The sequence below is a fragment of the Notamacropus eugenii genome, chromosome 7 (assembly GCF_028372415.1).
Source record: "Notamacropus eugenii isolate mMacEug1 chromosome 7, mMacEug1.pri_v2, whole genome shotgun sequence".
Taxonomy (NCBI): Eukaryota; Metazoa; Chordata; class Mammalia; order Diprotodontia; family Macropodidae; genus Notamacropus; species Notamacropus eugenii.
Genome location: NC_092878.1, coordinates 61,593,864 through 61,618,674, shown reverse-complemented (window position 1 = coordinate 61,618,674; position 24,811 = coordinate 61,593,864). Strand labels below are relative to the sequence as shown.

Here is a 24,811-nt window from a genome sequence, read left to right as displayed (position 1 = left end):
TCTGATTTTCACAACAACCCTGGCTTTCCAGGTACTGTTAGTATCCCCATTTTACCGTTGAGGTAACTGAGGCAGATAGAGGTTAGTAACTTGCCCAGAGTTACATGGCTAGCAAGTGTCTGAGGCTGGATTTGAACTCAGATCTTCCTGATTTGAGGCCCAGCACATTATACCACCTAGCTGCCTCATATGGTTGTTGATAACTTGGATTTCTTCCTCTAAAACCTAATTAGGTATCTTTTTTTAAGCAGAGTTGACATTCTCCAGCCCCAGGGATATAAATACTTTCCTTGAGAAAACAATACTGTCTCCCCAGTAGCACCTCAAACAATACTAGGCACCTAAAGAGAAACTGCTAGTACACTTGAAACAGGACTAGTCTAAGAGTCAGGAGACCTGGGTTCAAATTCTGACTCTGACTCTAGCTGGTTACCCCTTAGGCAGATCATTCCAACTCTCTGGGCCTAAGTTTCCTCATCTGTAAAATGGAGATAAAATCATAATGGTTTACTTTACCTCACAGGATTGTTGGGAGAAAAATGCTTTGTGAACCTTAGAAAGCTACAGAAATTTTAGCTATTATTGCTGCTGCTTCAGTGTCTAACCTATAGGCTGAATACAGCCCTTCTGAACTTTAAGAAGGGAAAAATTCCATCTAAAAATTTTAGTTGATTTTCCCTTAATTAGCTAGCATATATGAACCAGGAGGCCAGTAGTGCTTACCCATGTGCCAAATGCTACTACTACCGAGTAAACTAATTACTGCTAGGTGTCCTCCTAGCAGAGTTAGATCAATTAATAATTAACTGCACATGCAAAAAATTCATACGGTCCATACTCATGGGGATTTGTGATCACATAGTATACTACTGAAAAAAACCTAGACAGCTGTCATATAGTACCAAGAGCTCTAGATTAAGAGATCTAGGGCCTAGTCTTTGTCCTATAACCTACAGCTAGGTAACCTTAGCCAAATCGCATCACCTCTGTAAGCCGTGTTTTCCTCATCTACAAAATGAAAAAGATAGAGTAGCAATCACTAGCATCCCTTCAATATCTTACACCCAGAAAACTGGCAAGGACAAAAGATGGGGATAATTATTGTCGGAGGGGCGGTGGAAAGACAGGTACAGTAACACACGGTTGGTAGAGATGTGAACGAGTTCATTCTGAAATCAACTTAGAATTATGCTAAAAACACCCATACTCACTGCTAGGCATATGCCCCAGAAAATCAAAGACAAAATGTGCACTGAAATGTTCATAAGCAGCGCTTTTTGTTGTAGCAAAGAAAAAGAAACAACGTAGGTACCAACAGATTAAAGAGTATCTAAATAAACTGTAACAGATGAATATAACAGAGTATTACTAAACTATAAGATACAATGAATATGAAAAATTTAAAGAAGCATGGGAAGATCAGTGAGAACTGATACAAAATGAAATAAGTGATATACCTAGGGTCACATAGCTAATAACTGGCAGAGCTGAAATCTAAAAACTGATTCCAAATTGAGTAATTATTCTTTTGTCTACCCCATAGCAGTTGGTTAGTCGCTTAATGTATTTCAGTAATTCACAAAGAAGTCTACAGCTCTTGGAAGTTTGTCTGGGAGGAATGCATTCTATCATCCCCATCCAGGTCTTCTGTTCCCCTAGAACCTTGGACTCCATCCCTGGGGCTCTAACAGGAGAGACTTTACCTTATCTTGTTCCATGTCAGTTCCTAGCCACCTACACATCATGCTCTCCCCTCTTTCCAGGTCCCCTTTATGTGCTGGCTTCCCCTATTAAAATGCAACTTACAGTAAGGAACTGTTATGCTTGCTTATATTTGAATCCTCATTATTTAAGAAAACAAAGCACATAATAAGACTTAATAAATTTATCCACATTCTCCTCCTTTTCTTCTCTCTCTCTCCCTTCTTTTCTCCCTCCCCTCCCCTCTGTTCCCTTCCCCCTGTTTCCCTTCCCGTCCTCCTCTCCTCTCTTCTCGTTCTCTCTTCTTCCTCCTTCTTCTCTCTCTTTCTCCCTTTCTCTCTCTTCCTCCACATCCTCATCTCTTTGTTATACCCCAACACTAGCACCACAGGACACAGGCTTGAAACCTAACATAGTGTCACTTCTCCTTTAAGAGTAGCTATCAATGAGGCCCCAATGAGCATTAAATAGTTGGGACAGTAGACCACTCATCTACATCCTAGATAAAGATATTCTAGGATAGCAAATGAGAAACAGACAGATGCAGAAGGTGATCATGATGGAACATCCCGGAGGTGAATTAAGAAACTTACCACCTCTGGCCAAGATAGCTGCCTCAATCGCTAGCAGACCATCAGGTTCTCATATACCTACTACAGCAAAAATCTGAAATTCACACCAGATCAAATGATGACCAAGAAAGCCAATGGGAAATTTTAGTAAGTGGTTTCCTCCACCCCAGGTGTGCACAAAAGTCAGCCAAAAACCTGCAAGTGATAGGGAAAGGGGCTACCAGCAAAGCCAACACCAGCACAAAAAAAAACTCAACCTGGCTTCTCAGGAAAAAACAGAGAGACCAGAGGTATGTGCGGCCTGTAAGACTCTGTATTCACAGGATGAAAGAGCAGAGGGACCCCTGAGAAAGATCTAAGGAGGTTATAAAACCCCAGGTGGAGAGAAAGACGCAGGACAGGGACCTTGGAAGCTATAAGCAGAGGCATTAACCACAACTGCAAAGGAGAGGTCAAATCAAAATGACCCAGGTGTTTCAAGGTCCCTAGGAACACTTGTATAAAGGTTCCTGAAGACTAAGGGCTCTGAACCTCAAAGATCCAGGGTTGCCTAATGAAGGGAGAAGGAGGACAGTGCAAGAAGGCAGGGACCCAGGGTGTGACAAAGTTAAGTCAACCATCCAGCAAGGTTAGAGGTGAATCCTGGACCTAACACAGAGACCTAATCAGGAACTAAATTAAATCTAGAAAGATAGTTAGATTAAAGGAAACATTAACTAGAAAAAAAATTATTGTGCATCAAGAGTTCCCAAAAAGAAATATATAGCCATGACCAGTACAAATAGTGGCTCAAAGGAAAAAAAAATAGATTTTCCATAACGAAATATGAATACATAGAATGAATGTATTCTATGAATACATAGAAGAAATAAAGCAGGAGTTATAAATAAATAAAAGCTCTATTGGAAAAATTTAGAAGAAGAATAAATAGCTTAGAAAGGAACAGGGTAAAACCTTACCCAAGTAATGGAATCCCTGAAAACTAGAACAGACTAAATAGAAATTAACAGCTCTATAAAATAGCAAGAAATATTAGAACTAAATCAAAAGGCTTAAAAAAGTTAAAGAAAATTCAAGGTACCTTCCAGGTATTCATGTATGGAAAATCTATCTTTACATGTAATTGGAAAAAACTTTAAATACTAAGTTAAAAAAAAAAAAAGGAATTTCACAAGGGGCAGAGCCAAGATGGCAGAGAAACAGCACAGACTTTCTAGAACGCTGCCCCCAAGCCCAGCCAAATATCTGTAAAAAATGTCTCTAAACAAATTCTAGAACTGTAGAACTCACAAAATGATGGGGTGAAGCAAATCTCCAGACCAAGGCAGCCTGGAGGGTCGCTGGAGTGCCATGCCGGGAGCAGAGTGCAGTCCAGTGTGGGCCAAGCCAGTACAGAAAGGACTTAAGCAGGTCTTGGGGAGACTGAATCTCTTACACCTGTGGTGGGTTCCAGACTTCATGATCCCAAAACGCTGAGGATAAATTGGAAGGTCAGTGGAAAAAGCCTGTGGAACCAGTGCAGGAGAGTGGAGTGCTTTGGCCCCAGCCCCTTGGCAGCAGAGGGGGAAGGGAGCAGAGGAATCCGCAGCTCCAGCCTCTGTTTCTGGAGCTCTAGGCACCCAGATTGTGGGGGGATCGAGCAGCTGACAGTACACCCCCCCACACCCCCACTGGAAGCAGAGAACTACCTTGACAAAGAGTTCAGAAGTCAAGTAAATGACTGAGGAAATGAGCAAAAACCGGAAAAAGAATCAGTCTATAGAATCTTACTTTGGTGATAAGGAAGACCAAACCATGCAAACAGAAGAAAATAAAGTCAAAGCTCCTCCATCCAAAGCCTCCAAGAAAAATATCAATTGGTCTCAGGCCATGGAAGAGCTCAGAAAGGATTTTGAAAACCAAGTAGGAGAAGTAGAGCAAAAATTGAGAAGAGAAAGGAGACTGATACAAGAAAATCATGAAAAACAAGTCAACTGCTTGCTAAAAGAGACCCAAAAAATGCTGAAGAAAAAAAGAATTTCATGAGAACAGAGAAGTCAAGTGACTTGCCCAGCATCATACTGCTAGTCTGGATCAGAGGGAGGATTTAATCCCAAGTGTCCCCAACTCTACCATTAGCTCTCTATCTAAAACACCATGCTGCCTCTCATGGTTCACATGTTTAATTAATAATACCTGGAATTTGGACAATCCTTTTCTTTTGCAAATATGTCTCTCCCTAGCTAACTATCTGTCTACTGCTTGTAAGGAAGAAAGTTTTACTTATTATGATCCTTTTATCTGAGAAAGATAGCCACTTGCATACTTTGCATTACAATTCAAAGGACCTGGACCTGAATCCAAACCAAAGATTTCCTTAGCTACCTATGGAGTAAGACACTAAATATTACCCTTTTAGAGGTAAAGGAAGGGAATGGATATCTTTACATTCTTAGAATCTCTGCCTAGTGGCTAGATACCTTGGGAATTAACCATCATGATCATGATCATGATAATCATTATTGGTAAGAATATTAGACAAATCAACCACGAAAAGTTACTTCTCAGAAGCTTTTGGCAATTCAAAATTAATAAAGGAAGTAATATTGTTGGAAACAAAAAGAATCATTGGTCCTTCTGAAAACCATGATTTATTAATATTTTTAAAAGCCCAGACACTGTTTTTCAAGAAATCATAAATGAAAACTGTCCACACTTCTTAAGACCAGAGGGCACAGGGAAGTAAAGAATCTACGAATCGCTTTCTGGGAAAAAAAGGAAAAGTCCAAAGAAAAAACCCAGAACACCCACATGACAGAAAAAAATACTGAAAAGAAGCAGAAAGAAGCAGTTCAAGAACCAAGAAACCAGTCAAGATCATACAAGACCTGGCAGCTTCTACTATAAACAAGAGAAGACCTTGGAAGGGAGCAGAACCAAGAGAATAATCTATTCAAGCATAACAACATTGTAAAGAAAAACATCTCTGAGAGACTGAAGAACTCAGATCAATGCAGTGATAACAGCATCTCCAACTACTTGACAAAAGGACACAACGTGCAGAAAAGAAACATTTATCTTTGGACATGGTCACTATGGAGATTTAATTTGCTTGACTTTGGTGTCTTGTTATAAAGGGCTTTTTTCTTTTACTCAGTTTTTATTGGGGGACAGGGGAAGACATCTAGGAAGAGGGAGAGTTGGCGATGATGACTCCAATAAAAGAGCCATTGGAACATTTTTTTAAATGCACAGAAGTTAACAGAAGTTCAGAAAGAAGTACAGACAAGCAGGGCAATCTGGAAAATAGCTTCCAGAATTATATACTTTTTTTAAGCAAGCAGTATAAAATAGCAATTCACAGCTCTGTATACAATCCTCTTTTTGTATTCTGCCACAAAAAATGGATATGCCCTTTTGTTTGGTGTTTCAATTTGAAAAAAAAATAAAACATTTTTAAAAGACTTCACACACACACAAAAAGACTTCACAGATACAGTGGCTTTCCTACTCTCTCCTGTCCCATGATTCTACAACCAAGGAAGCTAAAGGCTTCTTCACATATGCATGTGTATGTGTGTGTGCATGCACACACGTGCACACACACACACACACACACACACGCTCTTACATGTTGCCTTTAATCAGAACCTAACAGTGTTTTGCATAGAGCAAGAGCTCAACAAATAGAATATTTGTTGATTGATTCGCTCATTACCTTAAAGACCAAACAGAGCTATGCACTCAGTGGGTGCTTAATAAATATTTGTTGTTGTCGATGATGATGATGATGGTACCCCCAAAGGTCATTAACATAATAGTCATCCAAATTAACTCCAGCAGGGAGCTTTCCAGGGTCGCCAATTAAGAAGAAAATAAAGTGAAAATATTTTCAGAGTCAACAAAGCACGGAGGGATAAATATATTCTAATCCTATAACATCAACCTGTAGTCTAGGCTATGCTCGTTAACTTAACTATTACACATATACACCTAACAATCCCCAGGGGCATGAGGCCAACTAGAGAGATCCACAAACTACCATGAGGACCGCAGGTCCATGTATCTTCCCTGTTCCTAGCAGAGGGCCACTGATGGTAATGGTGCATGTTCAAATATAGATCTTCTGTAATAAGACAACTCCCAAAATTAACTTCTTCACTGAACAGATAAGAAGCTTCCAAGGTCAGCTTCCAGAAAATCTGCTTCTGGTTTTCCTCCCTGCTTCAACTAAATAATTCATGGTATAGAATTAAGCATTACTTTGAACTTGATTGAAGTGGAGATTGACAAGAGCCACATTCCCACTCTTATTTTTTCTTTATCCAGATATGTGATTTCAGTGGTATAGGGAACTCCCAGTGAGGAAACATCCTCTCCCAATGAAGATCAACAAATGTTCTGTGACTTAAAGTCTTAGAAAGAGAATCTAAGTCCTAGAGTCTTAGTGAATCTATTTTTCTCTTCACCAACCTACCTCTCACACACTCATTTCAGAGGTATAGACACTGAGGCTGCTAGAAAAGGACAAGTGAGATGGTATTTGCAGCACTAACCCTACCTAACAAGTGAGTCTCTCACTGGTCTCGTTCAGCCCCAGGATATCAGAACTTGAACCCTTTTTTTGGATTCATAAGTCCTTCAGTGGCTGCCATAGTTCCTTAGAGTGCATAGTATTAAAGAATCACTGAGTTGAAAGGGAACTTACAGACATCTAGACCAACCTGTGTCTAAAACAGGAATCTCCTTTACTCTGTGCCTAAGAATCATCCAATCTCTACTCAAATGCATCTCCATGAATAGGGAACTCACAACCTAACCACACTCTGACGGTCAGAAATTTCTTCCATATGCTGGACCAAATCTGCTTTGCTACAACACATACCCACTGATTCCAGTCCTGCCCCTCTGGAGACACATGGAAAGAGCCAAATCTCTGTTTGTTAGAACAGCTCTACAAGTATCTGAAGGTAGCCATCATGTCCCCAGGAAGGCATCTCTCTTTTCAAGAATAAACAATTTCAGCTCCTTAAAACATGGCTCTTATGATGGTTTAACTGGAGTCACAGACAAACTCTGGTTTGTCAATGACCCTTTTACAACAGAACAAATGGAAATTAAGCTTTGTATTCTAGCTGGTACTTGACACAGTGTGGCTACCACATCCCCAGAAGGGGATACTATACTCCCTGCTGCTTTGCTGAGTCACAGAGATGCTGCCATATTGGTGCCAACCTTGGAAGTGTTTCTCTAAGTCACTGCCTATTCTATCTACTCTCCTGGCACCCAGGACCCAGAAATGCTGGCTTGACAGGTAAGATAATTACGTTTTACCCTTCAGCTCTTTCCTTTATCGGATACACTAGGAACCGGATAAGCACACTGACTTAGGAAGGCAATTCTATAGTTTTCAACCCTATTTTTCAATGCCAACCTATTCTTCATTTATCAGACTGTAGCCTCCATTTACCGATGCTCCCCAAGACTATCTTGTACCCTAAGTCTTAAATAGCTCTCTTACTCAATGCCAATTATCCTAAGTCTCCCCATCCTCCATCTCCTTATCTGATGCCAGCCTGTATAATTCCTCACTGAATCCCTGGAGACTTGTCAACTGCTGCAGAAGATGGAACTAAACTGTCCTTCAGATGACTCCTACAACTACAGATGCAACTTCCTGTCAACATCACCTCCTCTTTGGGTTCTCCTAAAGCAGAGAATTCTCTTGTTTTCTGTCCCCAATGCTGCAAAACACCATTGGGGGCCTGAAAGCAGATGTTGAGTTGAACCACAAAGTGTGTAACACCAGCAGAAGAGGGGAGCAGAGTACTCTATGGCTATAAACCACCAAATAGGTGATACTGGCAGAGTGGGGGACAGAGGATAAAATGGAGAGGAAAATAAATGGAAAGCAACAGTCCCCAGATAGATATGCTTAGAGATCAATCTACTGTAAGAGGCTAGAGTATGATCACAGTATTGCAGCAGTTTTACTCAAGCACATTATCCAGCTGGGGGAATGAGAAGCAACTGCATCTCTGACTTGGATCACAGTTTTAGAGTTAGAAATCGATCCACCCCCAACCCCATTATATTACAGAGAAGGAAAATGAGGCTCAGAAAGCTTGAGTGACTAGCCCAAGGTCCCATGGGTAGTAAGGGACAGCTGATGACACAGTGGAGAGAGCTCTAGGTCTAGAGGCAGAAAGATCTGAATTCAAAGTCAGTCTCAGACATTTACTATGACCCTGGGCAAGGCACTTAACCAATATCTGCCTCAGTTTTCTCATCTATAAAATGGAGAGAATAATAGCATCTCTTTCCCAGGGTGGTTATGAGGATCAAATGAGCTAATAACTGTAAAGCACTCTGCACAATGCCTGGCACACTGTAAGTGCTATACAAATATTAGCATTTCTTATTATACTACTAACCGTGTGACTTTAGGCAAGTTACTTAATCTCTGTTTGCCTCAGTTTCCTGAGGAATGGGGATAACAATAGCACCTGCCCCTCAGAGTTGCTGTGAGGGTCCACTGAGATAACATTTGTAAAGCACTTAACACAGTGTCTGGCACACAGTAGGTGATATATAAATATTAGCTAGTAGTAGTAATAGCAAAAGAAGTAGAAGTAGTAGAGGTAGTGGTGGTGGTGGAAGAAGAAGTAGTAGTAAATGGCAAAAGCCAGGGTTCAAACCTAGACCCTTTAGCTCCCAATCTAGTGTTCTCTCCACTAAGTAATACTGTCTCTTGACAAGTTCCATTCTCTACAATAAATAGGACAATTCCCTATTCTTTGCCACTCCACCCCTTCTGTGGCCCAGCCAGGTTCCTGGAGTTTAACTAGCACATACCAAGTTAGGGAATAAAGAGAATGCTCAACCCCTCTTGCTTGCACAGACTGGTCCTCACATACTGGGCATACAGCGACAGCCTGGGACCCCAGTGGCTTGCAGGCAGCTCTAGTGCAGGATTCAGTGGGAAGGAAAGTAATTAACCTCTCTCGATTGGTTTTCACTGACAAAGCAGTTCTGAAGCCAACAGAGTTATCTTGGGGACAGAGTCTTCATCTATTCAGAGCCATCCCAGGCACACACTGTCCCCAGAACACACACAACCAACAAGAGTGTATCAGCACCTCGGGCAGCTGCCTCTTAAATTAATAAAGCAGGGCACCATGGGATACAGCTTCCCCATCAGCATGCAAATACTGTAGGGTGGAGATGGAGAAAGTCCCCTCCTCCTCCCATCCTCACATTCCAACCTCCAGTCACCACCCAGCAGACTCTCTGTCCCTGACTCCAAACCTGCTCTTCTCCAGCCAGAAACAGTACTAACCATTTGGTCTATAGGCTTGAAACCTTTCCAAGGGAGGTACCATCTCAGTCAGGTAACAGAACTGACAGTTGCTCACCTTAGATTTGAGCTGGGCATACTCCTCTGAGCCATAAGGAACACTCCGAAGGGAAGTGAGGTAGTCATAACTGATGACAGCAGTCTGTAAATCAAGGAAGGACATACGCATTCTTAGTGCCCTGACACAATGTATGTTCTAACTTGATATTGTTACCCGTCAGGTACCACATGATTCATATGGCATGTCCTCACCTCTAAAATACATTTACCCCTCAGACCTCTACATGATGCAAACAACTGACTGTGCGTTCATATACTAATAATAACGAACATTTATTTATATATTGTTTTAAGGATCCCATTCTATCCTTAAAACAAAGCTGGGAGTGTAAGTGTTATTATTATCCTTATTTTACAGTTGAGTAAACTGAGGCTGAGAGAGGCTACATTACTTGCCCAGAGTCATGCAGCTATTAAATGCCTGAGGCAAAATTCAAATTCAGGTCATCCTGACTTCAAGTCCAAAACTCTATCCAATAAGCCACCTTTCTGTAGTTATTGTTCAGTCATTTCAGGTACAGCTGTACCTGACTCTTCATAACCCCATTTGGGGTTTTCTTGGCAAAAGCACTGGAGTGGTTTGCCATTTTTCTCCAACTCATTTTACAGATGAAGAAACTGAGATAAGCAGAGTTAAGTGACTTACCCAGGGTCATATTGCTGGCCAGATATGCCAGATATGAAATTGGGAAGATGAATCTTTCTGACTCTAGCCCCAGCACTCTATCTATTGGACCACCAAGCTACCCAATATGCCACCTAGACAACAGAGAGCCCTACTATGCGCTAAATACTGCACAGGTATTTAAGAATCACAGATTCAGTTGGAAGAGAGACAGCTATGTGGCATACTAGAAAGTGGGATGATACAATGATCCAAGACAATTCCAAAAGACTCATCATTATGGAAAATACTATCCACATCCAGAGAAAGAATGGATAGAGTCTGAATGCAAATCAAAACTATTTCCACTTCCCTTATTTTTTTGTAGTTTTTCCTCTTTTGTTTCTCTTTTGTTCTGTTTCTTCTTAGACAACACAACTAATATGGAAATGTTTTATATGATTGTACATATATAACCTGTATCATCTTAGGGGGGAAGGAGGGAGAGAGGGGAAGAAGAAAATTTGGAACTGAAAATTTCATTAAAAAGTGAATGTTAAAAATTGTCTTTACATGAATTGGAAAAAATAAAATACTATTCAAAGGGAAAGTGTGCTGGCATGCATACATTTATATGATGTTTCTATAACCATGCATATATGTGCATGTCTGTCTATGTAGATAATCTTTCCTAAAGTCTTTACAATGAGGCTTTAGGAAATTCACTCCCATTGAGAAAACCTACCGTGGCTACAGCTCTGCCTATCCTGACTGCTCCAAAATCATTGGGGTCTAGGTACTTGTTACTATAAAGGTAGAAGCCAGAGGAAGCCAGGGCCATGCTGGTCCAAGAAACAATTTTCAGTGCTCTCCTGGCCATATTGTCTGTCCACCCCTGAAAAAAGAGAAAGCAAAAGAAACCATATGTATAGAATGATTTTACATATACATGCATATTTATACCTAATGGTAGCCATCTCTAATTGGGGGGGTCAGGAGGAAGAAAAAAATTAAGTTTACATGATAACTTTATATATTTAAAAAGAATAACAAGTTATACATAAAAGATTTGCAGTGCCATGTGCAATCATCTTTTTTATTATACCATGTTATGGAAATACTTGATTCCATAAATTAAAAATAAAATACCTATTTTTTTTTAAAAGACCAGAATGCTTCTTTTCTTCAATGAAGAGGTACCTAGAACAAGGTAGTTAGAATAGCTGTAGATGGGTCAGGAAGACTGGGTTCAAATCTCACCTTAGATACTTCCCAGCTTGTAACCCTGGGTAGGCCACTTAACATCTTTGTGACTCAGTGTTGTCAGTCATAAAAATGCAAGGGCCAAACTTAATAGCTTCTAAGGTTCTTCCCAGCTTTAAATCTATGATCCTGTTTCTGTGATCATGTTCCACACCTAGGCAAACCACAGCAAAATGATGGAAAGTCAAAGTCATCTATCCATAGAAACGTGACTTCAGACAAGGCTGTCTGGTAAGAATGGGCAAACTAAGCCCTGCACATCTGGTCAACTTTCCAGATGTTTGGGGTTTTCCAGAACCAGACTTCCTGACTCCAAAAGAGACCCTCTATCCACCATGTCATTTTGCTTCTCCTTGTCCATGGAAATAGGGAAACATTGGCATGTATATGGGAGAACACTGGCATGGACAGACATGTACCTCTCCTTTCCTATGTATAAGGATTGTTGGCATGTAGAAACATGCACCTCTCTATTCCTATGCATGAAGATGCATATACCTTTCCAATACCATATATAAGAGGGAATGTTGGCATGTAGAGAAATGTTCCTCTCCAATTCCATGCATACGAGGGAACACTGGCATACAGAGGCATGTACCTCTCCTTTCCCATGTACATGGAGGAATGCTGGCATGTAGAGGCATCTTATGTGGCTACGTTACTCAACTAGGTGCATGTGTAGTTAAATTTACTCCCTTGTAACAAAAACAAAGGAACATGTTCAATAAGGCTATAAACTTGTTGACAGGGACTATACTTTTTACTTCCTTGTATCATCCTTCACAGTCATTAGCACAATGCCCTGCACATTAGAGGCCTTTCTAAATGCTTGCTGATTTGACTGACTTCATTAATCTAATCACATGTTGATATGACGGGCCCCAGAAGCAAATCAATGCTCCAGGAGATATAAGCCCCTTCCCACCTGCACCTCACATCTTACTCTCTTTCTCTTGCTTGTTCTGTCTGACCAGTGTCCTACTCCATGGTGTTGTTCAGTCATTTTTCTATTTGAGATTTTCTTGGCAGATATATTGGAGTAGTTTTCCATTTCCTTCTCCAGCTCATTGTGCAGATGAGAAACTGAGGCAAACAGCGTTAAGTGACTTGCCCTGGGTCACACAGCTAGCAAGTGTCTGAGGCCAGATTTGAACTCAGGAAGATGAGTCTTTCCTGGCTCCAGGCCCAGTGCTCTATTCACTGTGCCATCTAGCTGCCCTCTTCCATGGGCCCTGGCAATTAATTTACTATTTCTCTTTTCATGCCTAAGAGGGACCGAGGCACAGAAATCTCACACTAGGCCTAAACTCTGGAGCTGAAGCTACTGATGAGGAGGAAGCCCTAACCTACCAGTTCTCCAAAACACTAATCCAAATTTTTGCTGCTGTTGCTGACGTTCAGTTGTTTCAGCTGTATCTGACTCTTTGTGACCCCACTGGAGGTTTTCTTGGACATTCTACAAGTCTTTAGGACAATTTTAGAATTATGTGTGGCTTAAACCTAGAGTACTTGTGTCTCACCCTGTGCCTCAATTCCCCCTCAAACACCAGCACATTCAACCTTTCTCCCAGCCTGATCCATCAAGTAGTATTAATAAAAACAACTCACATAGTGCTTCAATATGTCAATGCTTTGTTTAGATAATAATAGTGCACATTTATGAAATGACTTACAAAATTACTTCATGTAATAATCTCAATCCTCATAGTTTACTGAGAATAAGCATGACACAGTGTAAAGACGGTTGACCTTGGGGTCATAGAACCCAAGTTTGAGCCTTGGTCCTGTCATTTTATACCAGTATGACCTTGGTCAAGATCCTTAATAACAGCTAGCATATATCGAAAGCTATTTTATTTATGTATATAAAGCTATTTATATCCAAAGTTTGCCAAAAAACTACATATGTTATCACATTTGAACATCACAACAACCCTCTGAAGCAGGTGCTATTATGATTCGTGTTTCACAGATGAGGAAATGGAGGCTGAGAAAGGTTAAGTAATTTGCCCAAGGTTCCACACCTAGTAAGTGTGTGAGATGGTATCTCAGTTCAGGAACTCCTGACTCCAAAGCCAACACTCTGTCCACTTCCCCATCTAGTTCTCTGTGTCATCCTTCACAGAAAGATGCATGCCTCAGTTTCCTCACCTGTAAAATGAAACACTTGAACTAGATAACCTATATGGTTCCTTCAGCTTCAGCTCCTCACATGTGATCCTGGGGCCAAACGAAGGCATTCATTAAGTACCTACTTTATGTCATGTACTGAGTAAGGCTCTGGGGATACAAAGATAAAAATGAAACAGTCCTTGCCCTCAAGGAGCTTATGTTTTATCAGGAAGTATTGCAAGGACTTCTGTGCTTTAATCACTTAAACCTGCACTCTGACTTCTGGAGTCACCCAAATGCTCAAGAACTAATGCAATGAGGAAATGAAGTCTGAGAGATTTAAATGATTTACCTAAAGTTCCTCAGCTAAACAGCAGTCAGGATTTAAATTCAGGTACTTGACAACAAATAACAGTGGTTTTGCTATCACTGAATCCTACCTCCCAGTCATAAAGGCTGTTATTCCTTTCTTTTTAAAAAAGGAAATGTTAAAAAAAAACAAAACACACACTCAAACTCATTAGTAAAAACCATCCTAAAGGAAGCAAGGCTGCCAAGTTCACACCCCCCACCTTCCTCCTCCTCTCACTGCTGACACTGCTGACAATTATTATAAAAGAAGGTTTAAGGAGCTAATTGGCTTGAGTTGTTTACCTAGGTTTCATTTATTGGTCCAAATGGTTGGGATCAGTGCCCTGCACTGCAGGAAAGGGGTTAGGCTTTTTAAATGCCCTTTTTTAATTGAAAAATAAATTTAAACCTTGCTTTCAAGGACACGCTTTTTTGTTCCACTGAAATCATAAAATTCTCTCTATTCCCATGTCACTTTACAAAGACTTTTTAATAAGCCAAGCCTACATTTCAGAAGTATTCCCCAGCAATTTTATGTGGAGGGACAAAAACATTCCTTCACTTCTCAAATAAAACCCCAGCTGGTTCTAGACCTAGCTGTTTTTTAAAAAATGGTACAGCAGAAAATGCTGGAGGGGCTGTGGGAAAACAGGTACATTAATGCACTTTTGGTGAAACTATCAACTGGTCCAGACATTTTGCAAAGTAATTTGGAACTGCTCTTAAAAAAGTTACTAAATTATGCCCTTTGCCCCAGTGATACCACTTCTATGTATCTATACAGCAAAGAGATCAAAGAAAAGGATCCTTATGTACAAAAATATTTGTAGCAGCCATTTTGGCAGTGGCAAAGAACTGAAAACTGAGGAGGTACCCGTCAAAGAGGGAATGACTAAACAAGTTAGGGTATATGAATGTGATGGAGTACTACTGTGCCATAAGAACTGATGAAGGGGATGGTTTCAGAAGAATTTGGAAAGACTTGTATAAACTGAGGTAGGATGAAGCAAGCAGAGACTGGCAAACAAGTTATACAATAACAATCATGTAAAGACAAACAACATTAAAGGCATTAAGAACACAATGACCAACTAGGATTCTAGAGAACTCATGACGAAACGTCCACTTCTTGACAGAGGATTTGGGGTACAAATTAAAGATGATTTTTAGGGGGAAGGGAACATGGTTAATGTGGAGATCTGCTTTGCTTGACGTCTGTTACACGGGTTTCTGTTTTCCTTTCTTTTTCACTGGGGGGAGGTGAGAGGAAAAGAAGATGGATTTTAGTTAGTAGGAAAAAATAATTAAACAATTACATGGTAGATAGAGCACTGGATTGGGACTCAGAGGGGCTGGATTCAAATCCTAACTCATATTTACAATGTGATCTTAACCTCTCTAGGGGTCAGCTTTTCTCATTTCTAAAATGAAGGCTAGATGAACTCTGAGGTCTCTTTCAGATCCAAATCTATGAATAATTATGACAAACTCATGTAATAAAATCACAATAAACTGAAGTTTCTTGACCTTTAAGGGTTACACAGTAAAGCTCTTAACATCTTAGTGAAGGTAATGATTAGCTTCATGTCAAACGAAGAAATGGTGGCTCAGAAGGTTAAAAGATCTGCAGGTACACGGCTCATACACTGTCAATTTAAACCTAAGGAGCTCTTCCACTATGTCATGTCCCTTCCTCCGACCTCTGCCCCAAAGCATCCCCACTCCACCAACTCTCTACACTTTTATCCAATGATGCTGCCTGATGAGGAGGACATTATTCTCATTTTACAGATGAGGAAACTGAGGGAGACATAAACTAAGTGACTTGCCTAAGGTCACTACTAATGGGAGAGATCCTAAGAAGTCAGTGATTAGAATCTACCAGGGTAGGAAAAAAGCATAGGAGGATTGTACAGTTCACATTCCTAACAAACAGCTGGTCCCTTAGCTGAAAATGACATGTGAAAATGAGATTTCAATCCTCATCCTCCAGACTTCATAACCCTAAGGACAAACTACACTAAAAGTTTTGACTTTATTTTCTTTTTCTAATAGTATTTTTTTTCTATTTACATATTAAGGCAATTTTTAACATTCTTTTTTTTAATTTTGAGTTCAAAATTTTCTCCGTCCCTCATCTCCCCCTGCCTCCCAAGATGGTATGCCATTTTATAGAGGTCATATATGTGCAATCATGTAAAACATTTCCTTATTAGTCATGTTATAAAAGAAGAAACAGAACAAAAGAAAAAAACAAACAAAAAAAAAAGCAAAGACAGTGAAAATAGTATGCTTCAATCGACATTCAGACTCCATTAATTCTTTCTCTGGATGTGGATAGCATTTTTCATAATGAGTTCTTTGAAACTGTCTATAAAGGATCATCATACAATATGGTTCTTACTACGTACAATGTTCTCCTGGTTCCTATCACTCCATTTTGCATCAGTTCATGTAAGTCTTTCTAGGTTTTTCTGAAATTCACCTGCTTATCATTACTAACAGCACAACAGTATTCCATTACATTCACATATTACAGCTTGTTCAGCCATTCCCCAATTGATGAGCATCCCCTTAATTTTCAATTCTTTTTAAACTACAAAAAGAGCTGCTATAAATATTTTTGTACAAATAGGAGTTCTGACCTTTTCTGCCCCAGCCCCTCCTTATCAGGAAGGGGAATCTTCTCATTTAAGAGTTTACCAAGTGCTTTATTCTCTCCAAACATAAATCTATCTAGAATTTGGGCATCCTCAGAAAAGGGAAGACTTATGCTTCCTCCTGTGGTCTGCTATGACAGAATGTTGCCAACTGTTTCAAAGAGGATCATTAAGTTCTCAAAAAATAACTTATTTTCATTGAATATCACAATCTGAGAGTCCAAAGGGAACTCAACATTCATCTAGTCCAAACAAAAAGGGTGCAGCTTCACTATAAAATAGCTGACAAATGGACATTCAGTCTTTGCTTAAGAACCACCAGTGATGGAAAACCATCTACCTGTTGGGTTCCATCCCACTTTGGGACAGCTCTGACTGTTGGAATGTTCTTCCTGACATCAAACTTAAATTCTCCTCTTTGCATCTTCCACCCACTGCTTCTGGGTCTACCCTCTGGAGTCAAGTAGAACAAGTCTAACTCCTCTTCCATATACTTAAATACTTCAAATACTTAAATATAACTATTATATCCCACATCCCATCCTCCACTCTTCTCTTCTCCAGGCTAAACAACCCTAGTCCTTTCAATTGATCCTCAAATGACATGGGTTTCTTCACCATCATGGCTGTGCTCCTCCCAACACTGCCCACTTCATCAATGTCATTCTTACACTGTTGCCCCCACAATTAACTACAACTGAATTCTATCTTATGAGATTCTGCCCGGTGTTTTAGCCTGCCAAGATCTTTCTGTATGCTGGTGATTGTCTAATGTGTCAGCTCTCCCTCTTAGGTTTATGTCATCTGCAAATATGATCAGCACACCATGTACGCCTTTATCCAAATCACTGATAAAAGTATTAAATTTTGATTCACAAATAAAATTGGGCCAGATTATACCTTTTTTGTGAGCAGGAAGGGAAGTAACATTACAAAATATAACAATAATAAAGGGTCACAGTTTCCAAAAGGCTAGAAATCCCATTAAAAAAACCTGTGGATCAAAGTTACTAGCTGATGAAAAGGGCATCAAAGGGGATGGTCTCACAAATGTCAAGAGCCCAATAAAGCTAAACCGGGACAACTGATCGCCAATTAGTTCCCTTTTTTGTTCTATATGGTAGGACCTCTAAAGAACTTGCTGATTTTCAAGCTGCCTTTCATAAGCAGACATCATGCTAGCAGAGCAAAAGAGCCCATAAAGGGAAAGGTTGAGAATTTATACCACTATGACCACATTACTTCAATTAAGATCCTACCTTGCTAACTTCATCTTCCTTCCTGTCAAGGAGGACTAGCTCCTCCAGTGTGAGGGCTTGCTGAGCTCCTTTCAGGGCTGTTCATCCATCTTTGGTGTCCACCTCTCACCCAACTCCTCACCTGTGGCTCCAGGAAGCTGTAGTATGAGTAGCTGCCACATCCTGGTCAAACTGTCTTGGCAAATGGTCTAAGCCAATTTGAGGATAACCAACAGGAATCAAACCCATGAGTAAGTTAGGGGGATGTCTACCCCAAGCATGTGAAGATTTCCTCCAACAGAATGGGCAGATGAGAACAATTTGTTCCAATGGCCATGAAGGCAACTGAAGCAGGTGCTGTGGAGCACTTGGAGCTTGGTCAGACATCAAACATGCCAGTCATCCACTGCAACCTGGACCATCACCAGTCATCTTGACTTTTATCTTTTCCCTAGCCTTAACTCTAGAAGTGAGAGTGAGGCTAACAACTCTGTGCAATTCTGTATCACTTAAATCTTAATTCACTCTCAAGTCAAGACATCACCCCATGATGTCATTGGTCCTCTATGAAAGAAAAGAGTGAACAACCCGCCAGCTTACTCTGAATTACACAAGCTGGTTTAAAAATCAAACACCATCAATATCCTTTGCTCCCCACTGATGAAGTGTGCTGCCTTAGGCCAGGTACACATGGGTCCTCAATGCAAGAGACTGAATCAGTGAGGCAAATAATCTTTTTAAAGCCTTTTACTAAATAAAAACAAATATTCAACAAGTCTATGTTGGCACAGCTCTCCAATTCTCTGCTTATAGGACACAGCCATGTCAATAACAACAGCAGCCCATTGGAATAAGTAATTTGCCAAATCCAAAGAGATACTTTCTTAATATTGGTCTATATGAGTCCCCAAAAAGGCATTTGGCCTATTGCCCTTAGAGTCACCATCACTGAAGGTTAAGCATGCTCTTAAAATCATTAATTAATGAGGCAGCTAGGTGGCGCAATAGACTTGGAGTAAGGAAGAACTAAGTTCAAACTTGACCTCAGACACAGTTAGCTGTGTGACGCAGCTATGTCTGCCTCAGTTTCCTCATCTGTAAAATGGGGATAACAGCACCTACCTCCCAGCACTGTTGTGAGGATCAAATGAGATAATTGTAAAGTACTTAGCACAGTGTCTAGCACATGGTAAGCTCCATATTAATACCTTGTAGCCCAAATGCCCCTAAAACAAATAATGCTTAAGACATTCCAACCCTCTAGTCTAGGTCTTGTAGTGGCCACACCGGGACCATGAGTATATATTATACCTAAAAATCAACAATCTAAACCCTGATTCTAAATATTAGTAAGGAAAACACCTAACAAGAATAATCTAGGGCACACTCCCAAAGAAGGAAAAAAAGCAATCATAGTCAAAAACTTCTCCCCAAAAAAGTCTGAGCAGTTGGAGCATAACCACATCACAAGCTGGCTAGAAGGCTGAAACACAGATAGAAGCCAAATGAAGGATAACACCAAGATAGCAGTGAACAGGAATAGAAAACTAGCCTTCAGAATCAGAACAACTCAAAGATATTTCCCCTCCAAAATATCTGCCAAAAAACAAAAAATGCTATCTAGAAACAAAAGCTAAGGGTTAATAATAAGCTTGCTTAAGAATTGTTACTTGGCCTGAGAAACAATCTACGAACTCCCTGTTCTGCTCTGAATCTCACATTCCCCAGGCCTGTGGTTGGGGGACATTTCAGGTGATATCAACCCTCTAGGCAAGTGAAACCACAACCTGTGAACCACAGAGTAAAGATCCCCAAACATCTCCAGGGGTACCATTATCCATGCTTAGACTTTTACCCATTTTAACATGGACTAGTACAACAGCAAGCAAAGTAGGATTTTTTGCCGTTTTTCTGGATTGAGTTTTAACCAATCAAGTTTTAGCCAATCAAGAATCTTTGATTGGAAATGGTATATATATATATTGTATTGCTTGGAGAGAGAAGCAGAGCTGAGAAAAGCAGAGAGAGAAGCAGAACTGAGAGACAGAAGTGAGCATGAGTGGGCTAGGGAAACTTGCTTGTGGGGAGGCCTACCAGAAAGAATGTATATGATGTCTGGAGCCCTGTCTGCTTATTTGTGTTAATTCTTCAGACAGAAGCCCTGTCTGTTGGTCTTTATGAGTGAATTGAGATGATGGCGCTGGTAATGTATATAAATATTGTTATAGCGCTGTTAAGCTTTTTTTTCTTAGAAATAGAACCGGAGGGCAGGAGACGCTGGAGCCTGCTATCAGGCAGAAGCAGGAAGAGTTTGGAATGGAACAATCTGCCTGTATGTGAATCCAGCCAAGAGCTGAGAGCAGTCAGCCCATGGAGGAGCCATGGGGTTTGGAAGTCAGCCTTGACTCAAGATGAGAGAGGACTTTACTTGGACACTGTGTATTGACTAAGGAGATTGTTCTCACAGTAGATTAGGGGTGGATGGTGTGGTATTTTCTGCTACCCCTTAAGGAGGCATCATGCTAGGGAAGACCCTCGCCTGGGATGCCCTAACATCGGGGATGCAACAATACATGCTATGCGCCACATGACATGCTGAGTGTTATGAGATACACAAAAGTATTGGATGATATGTTTTGCTTAAAGATGTTGCTATGAATGTCATGCTTTACTTTATTGAACAATGTTTAGTTTATTGTTGAATAGAAAGTTCATTATACTACGTGATTAGACCCTTAAAATTATTCACACCAGCGGTCCTCAGGTGTGCTGCTGTGATTGGTGTTACAACCAGGCAGAAGCATTAAGTAGTCAATACAACCTCCCCTATCTCTTCCTCCTCAGTCTCTCACAAATGGTCTAGTTTCATTATTTCTTCCTCCACTGCCAAGATCTCCATGGCTTTCAACTACTCTACAACCACTACACAGGGAACAAAGACCACTGTTTAGTTAAAAGTGAGAAGATAACCAGTAGTATGTGCTTCTATTAGAGTTACATATATCAATCTAAATGCACAACGTGGATGGATTTGTTAGGTCTGTGGGGGCTGATTCCAATTCAAGCTGCTATTTCATCAGCCCAGCCCATCATAGTAGGAAAAATTAGCAGAAAAAAATCATGGGAAGCACCTTGATTTATCCAAGTCATCCAGTACTATTAACATTTAGCAGTGCTGAATGATGGGAGGGGTGGGGTTACATGCAGTAGGGGGAGGCATGTACCTTCAAGGAAGACATGGACTTTAAAAAGAATGGGCAAAGTACAGGAATGTGCTGAAGCCTGACCTAATCAAAGGCTGTAACATATAATCAATGAGGTATGCCAGAGCAGAAATGGAGTGAAAGATGTCATCAAGAAATTGTAGGATAGGGAGAAAAGATGGGCTGGTCATGTAGCAAGGGTGAAGGATTGAAACAAGTGGACATTCAGAGTGCTTAGATGGTACGGTGGCTAAGTCAGCAGAAAGCATTTTGGGTGAACCCCCTTTGACAAATTTATGGACAGAAATCACACAGGGTATTAGGCATGAATGGATTAAAACTGGCATCACTAGAGGAATTTTCTACTCAATAAGATCACAGATCCTCTTGAGTTATGTGTCTATACTTATATAAGTACATTTGTTTGTTCCATAGAATGTAGACTCCTTGAGGGCAGTGACTATTTTATTTTATTTTTTATCTGTGGTCCCTAGCACTCAGGGTGACCCATAATAGCACTAAATGAAAGCTTATGGGTTGACCGATTGATTGATTATACTGTCACTGTCAAAACATCAGGATCATTGCCCAGTATCACAGCTGCATTCGCTGGGGTTCAGTCACTCTGCCTTTCTTGCTGTACTAACACCAACACTAAGGAATAACATAGAGAGACAGTCATAAATGACTATATGTTGGGAGGCATACAGAGTCCCATTGCAACATGGGTTGGCCAAACATTCTTCTTAGATTAACCTGTTGAAGCCAACCTGGAAAACATGTTATGGTGGTTACTCCAGTTCCTGATACAGAGCAGTTTGATGCTACCTTGCCTTGTTCACCAGGGAGTTTTATCCTCTAGGTAGAAGAAGTGGCAGAAAAAACAGACCCAGTTCTCTCAAGACCTGGCTTCCATGCAAATGTCCCCTTAGTAATAAAGGCAGTGGAAACTGAAATACATAAAATAGATGATATAAAGCCAAATTGTCTCTAAATAGACCAGAGTTGGAGCATTTCATAAGCTGTCAGTAGGTCTTTAACATACAAATGAGCTGTTATGGTATTTCATCCAGGTAGCTTAAAAGACCCTGTCAACTGTGAAATATGTCTAAGGATGAAAAACATCTTATATTATTAAATCCTTGGCTAATGAATCACCTGTTCTGGTTTGTCTTCCTGCTCCTTTGCCTTTTACCTGACTTCTCATTTGGTCTTACCTAACTTGGAGTCTGAGGTGCTAAACAGCCTGAATCCTAATCATTAGGCCGGAGTGGTAGTTTTGGGGTGGTTCACATGGACTCACTGTCCTCCCATCAAGAAGCTTTATTTGAACAAAACTCTCCTTGAGAGTAAGGCCCATGTCTTATACACCTACATGGCCCAGTACTTGGCATAGTACCTGACACACACAACAAACACTGAAAAAATACTGACTGACTGATTGATTGTACTCCTTTGATAACTCATAGAACCCAGCATAATACCTTGCCTATGTAAAACACTCAAAAAATACTTGTCGATCAACAAATTGATTTTTGAGATTTCACTCCCTTGGAAAATGTAATCAAATGGATTTTAGAAAAAGAAAAGGAATTGTTTGAACCTTAGAAATTTGATTCTATTAAACTAAATTTAATTCAATTCGGCAAACATTTATTAAGCTACCATTAGATGCTGAGGGCCATACCAACTTTAAATAAGAAATAGTACTTGCTGTTATGCAGACTATAGTCTACTTAGAGGATATGATACACAGATAACTGTAACTCAAAATAATGTAGAATAAGCATTAGAGAGGTACAAACCAAAGTGCCATGTAAGACCTGAGACAATCAAGAAAAGACTCTTAGAGGAGATGGCAGCTGAAATGGATTTTAAAGGATGAGTGTGAATGCAATGGGCGAAGAGGAAAGGGAGAATCCTTCCCGTAAAAGGAAACAGCATGAGTAAAGGTATGAAGGTGGGAAAGTTCAGGTTATGTCTGGGGAAAGGGTAGTCCAATTTGACTTGAATATCAAGAAAGAAGGCAAGAAATATTGTAAGACTAGAAAGATAGGATGATGTCAGATTATGGAGAGCCTTGAATGCCAGACACAAATTTAAACCTTATTGGGTAGTTAAACAAAAGTTACTGAAATTTTTGAGTAGCAACATGAGCACATTTATGTATTAGGACAATTTGTCCAGCAATGATAACAGTAATAAAATAACAACAACACAGGAGAGCATTTATATAGTGTTTTTTAAGGTTTGCAAAGCACTTTAAAAAAGATCATCTCATTTGATGCTCACAACAACGCTGGGAGGTAGACGCTATCCTTATCCCCATTTTACAGATAAAGAAACTGAAGCAGAACAAGTTAAGTGACTTGTCCAGTGTCTCAGGTTGGATTTGTACTCTAGTCTTCCTGATTCCAGGTCTAGCACTCTATCTACCCTAACACCTAGTTCCTTTTAATAAGATCTATACAAGGGGGATCCCTGGCATTCACTAGCAAATAGCCAATCATGGCAAGCAAACTGTATTATTGCTAAATCAATGACAAGAAGTGTATCAGTGGTCCCCTATTGCAAAAGAAACCCCAATGGGCCATGAAATGGAGACCAAGAGTCTTGGTAACTCAATAAATGAGCAAATAATGAATAAAAGTGAAACCCATCCCTGGGGTAGAGCTAAATGGAGTAATGACCACTTGTAACTAGTAAGTCATTATAGAAGAAGTTTTTCAATCACTGATCTCTGGACCAGCTCCAGAAAACAAGAGATATAATCCCACATTACCTCATTCCTTCAGTCACTCGGTACCATTTTCTAAGAATGATGAACTGGAAGCGTCATGCCCTCTTGTCACTGAAAAGGGAAAGAACTTTTAAGAAAACCAAGGAGGCCAGTGCCATAGATCTAGACCAAATGTCCAGACCACTGGGAAGATGGCGGAGAAGAGAACCAGAACAATACATAGGCCAGGTTGAGAAAGAATGCTTTGGTTTGTTCCAAGGATAAAGGAGAACTCCAGGCAGGTCGTTAAAATCCAATGATGGTTAACAAACAGTAGGCAAACTGAGAGGCCCAACCAAGGAAGCAGAGTTGGAACAGGACAGTGCTCTGTGTTTGACTCTGTGAAGGATTGATTGAACACAGAAGCTATAGAACCGTAGAATTATCAGAGCTGAAAAGGACCTTAGAGATCTAGTTTCTCAACCACATATTTTGCCTGTCAATACAATAATTTTTCAGGTGACTTGGAGATAAATGGATTTCTGAAAGTAGGAAAAAGATCCAAGTGCTCTTTTGTTCTTTAGAGGATCTGGAAAGTGAGTCGTATATCTAGAAAAAGAACAAGGGAAAAATAATAGCATCTCATATTTATATGGCACTTTATAATTCAGTAGCACATAAAATGCAAATCCTTCTTTGGTCAGCCTAAGGCTAATGCTCAGGAGAGCAGAGGTGAAGTCCTAGGCTGGCCGTGATCCTAGGTTCTTGCAGAAACTCTTGGCAGATGTATCAAGGATTCAAATACAGATCTGGTGATAAACTGTGTCTATTATCTGAGGCAGGCGAAACAGATATCATTCCTATCTTATAGATCAGGAAACTGAGGCTCACATCAGTTAAGTGACAGGTCACATATCTTGCAAATGGCTGAGCTGAACATGAATGAAGGTCTTGTGACAAGACGTGTGTGCAAAGTGTCATCCAATAGCACT

General features: G+C 40.3%; 1 protein-coding gene across 5 annotated transcripts in view; it reads right to left on the bottom strand.

Annotated features, from left to right (window-relative positions):
* ADCK1 (aarF domain containing kinase 1) overlaps positions 1–24,811 on the bottom strand; it is a 216,528-nt gene that overhangs the window by 133,024 nt on the left and 58,693 nt on the right. For 3 of the 5 annotated variants that reach the window (XM_072623681.1, XM_072623682.1, XM_072623685.1), the window contains 2 exons: positions 11,019–11,168; positions 9,668–9,751 (listed from right to left, as the gene is read on the bottom strand). In XM_072623681.1, coding sequence (XP_072479782.1) covers positions 9,668–9,751; positions 11,019–11,168 — 234 coding nt within the window. Of the gene's footprint in view, positions 1–9,667; positions 9,752–11,018; positions 11,169–23,882; positions 23,952–24,811 lie in introns of all 5 variants that reach the window. The other 2 variants (XM_072623686.1, XM_072623683.1) reach the window with 2 other exon arrangements.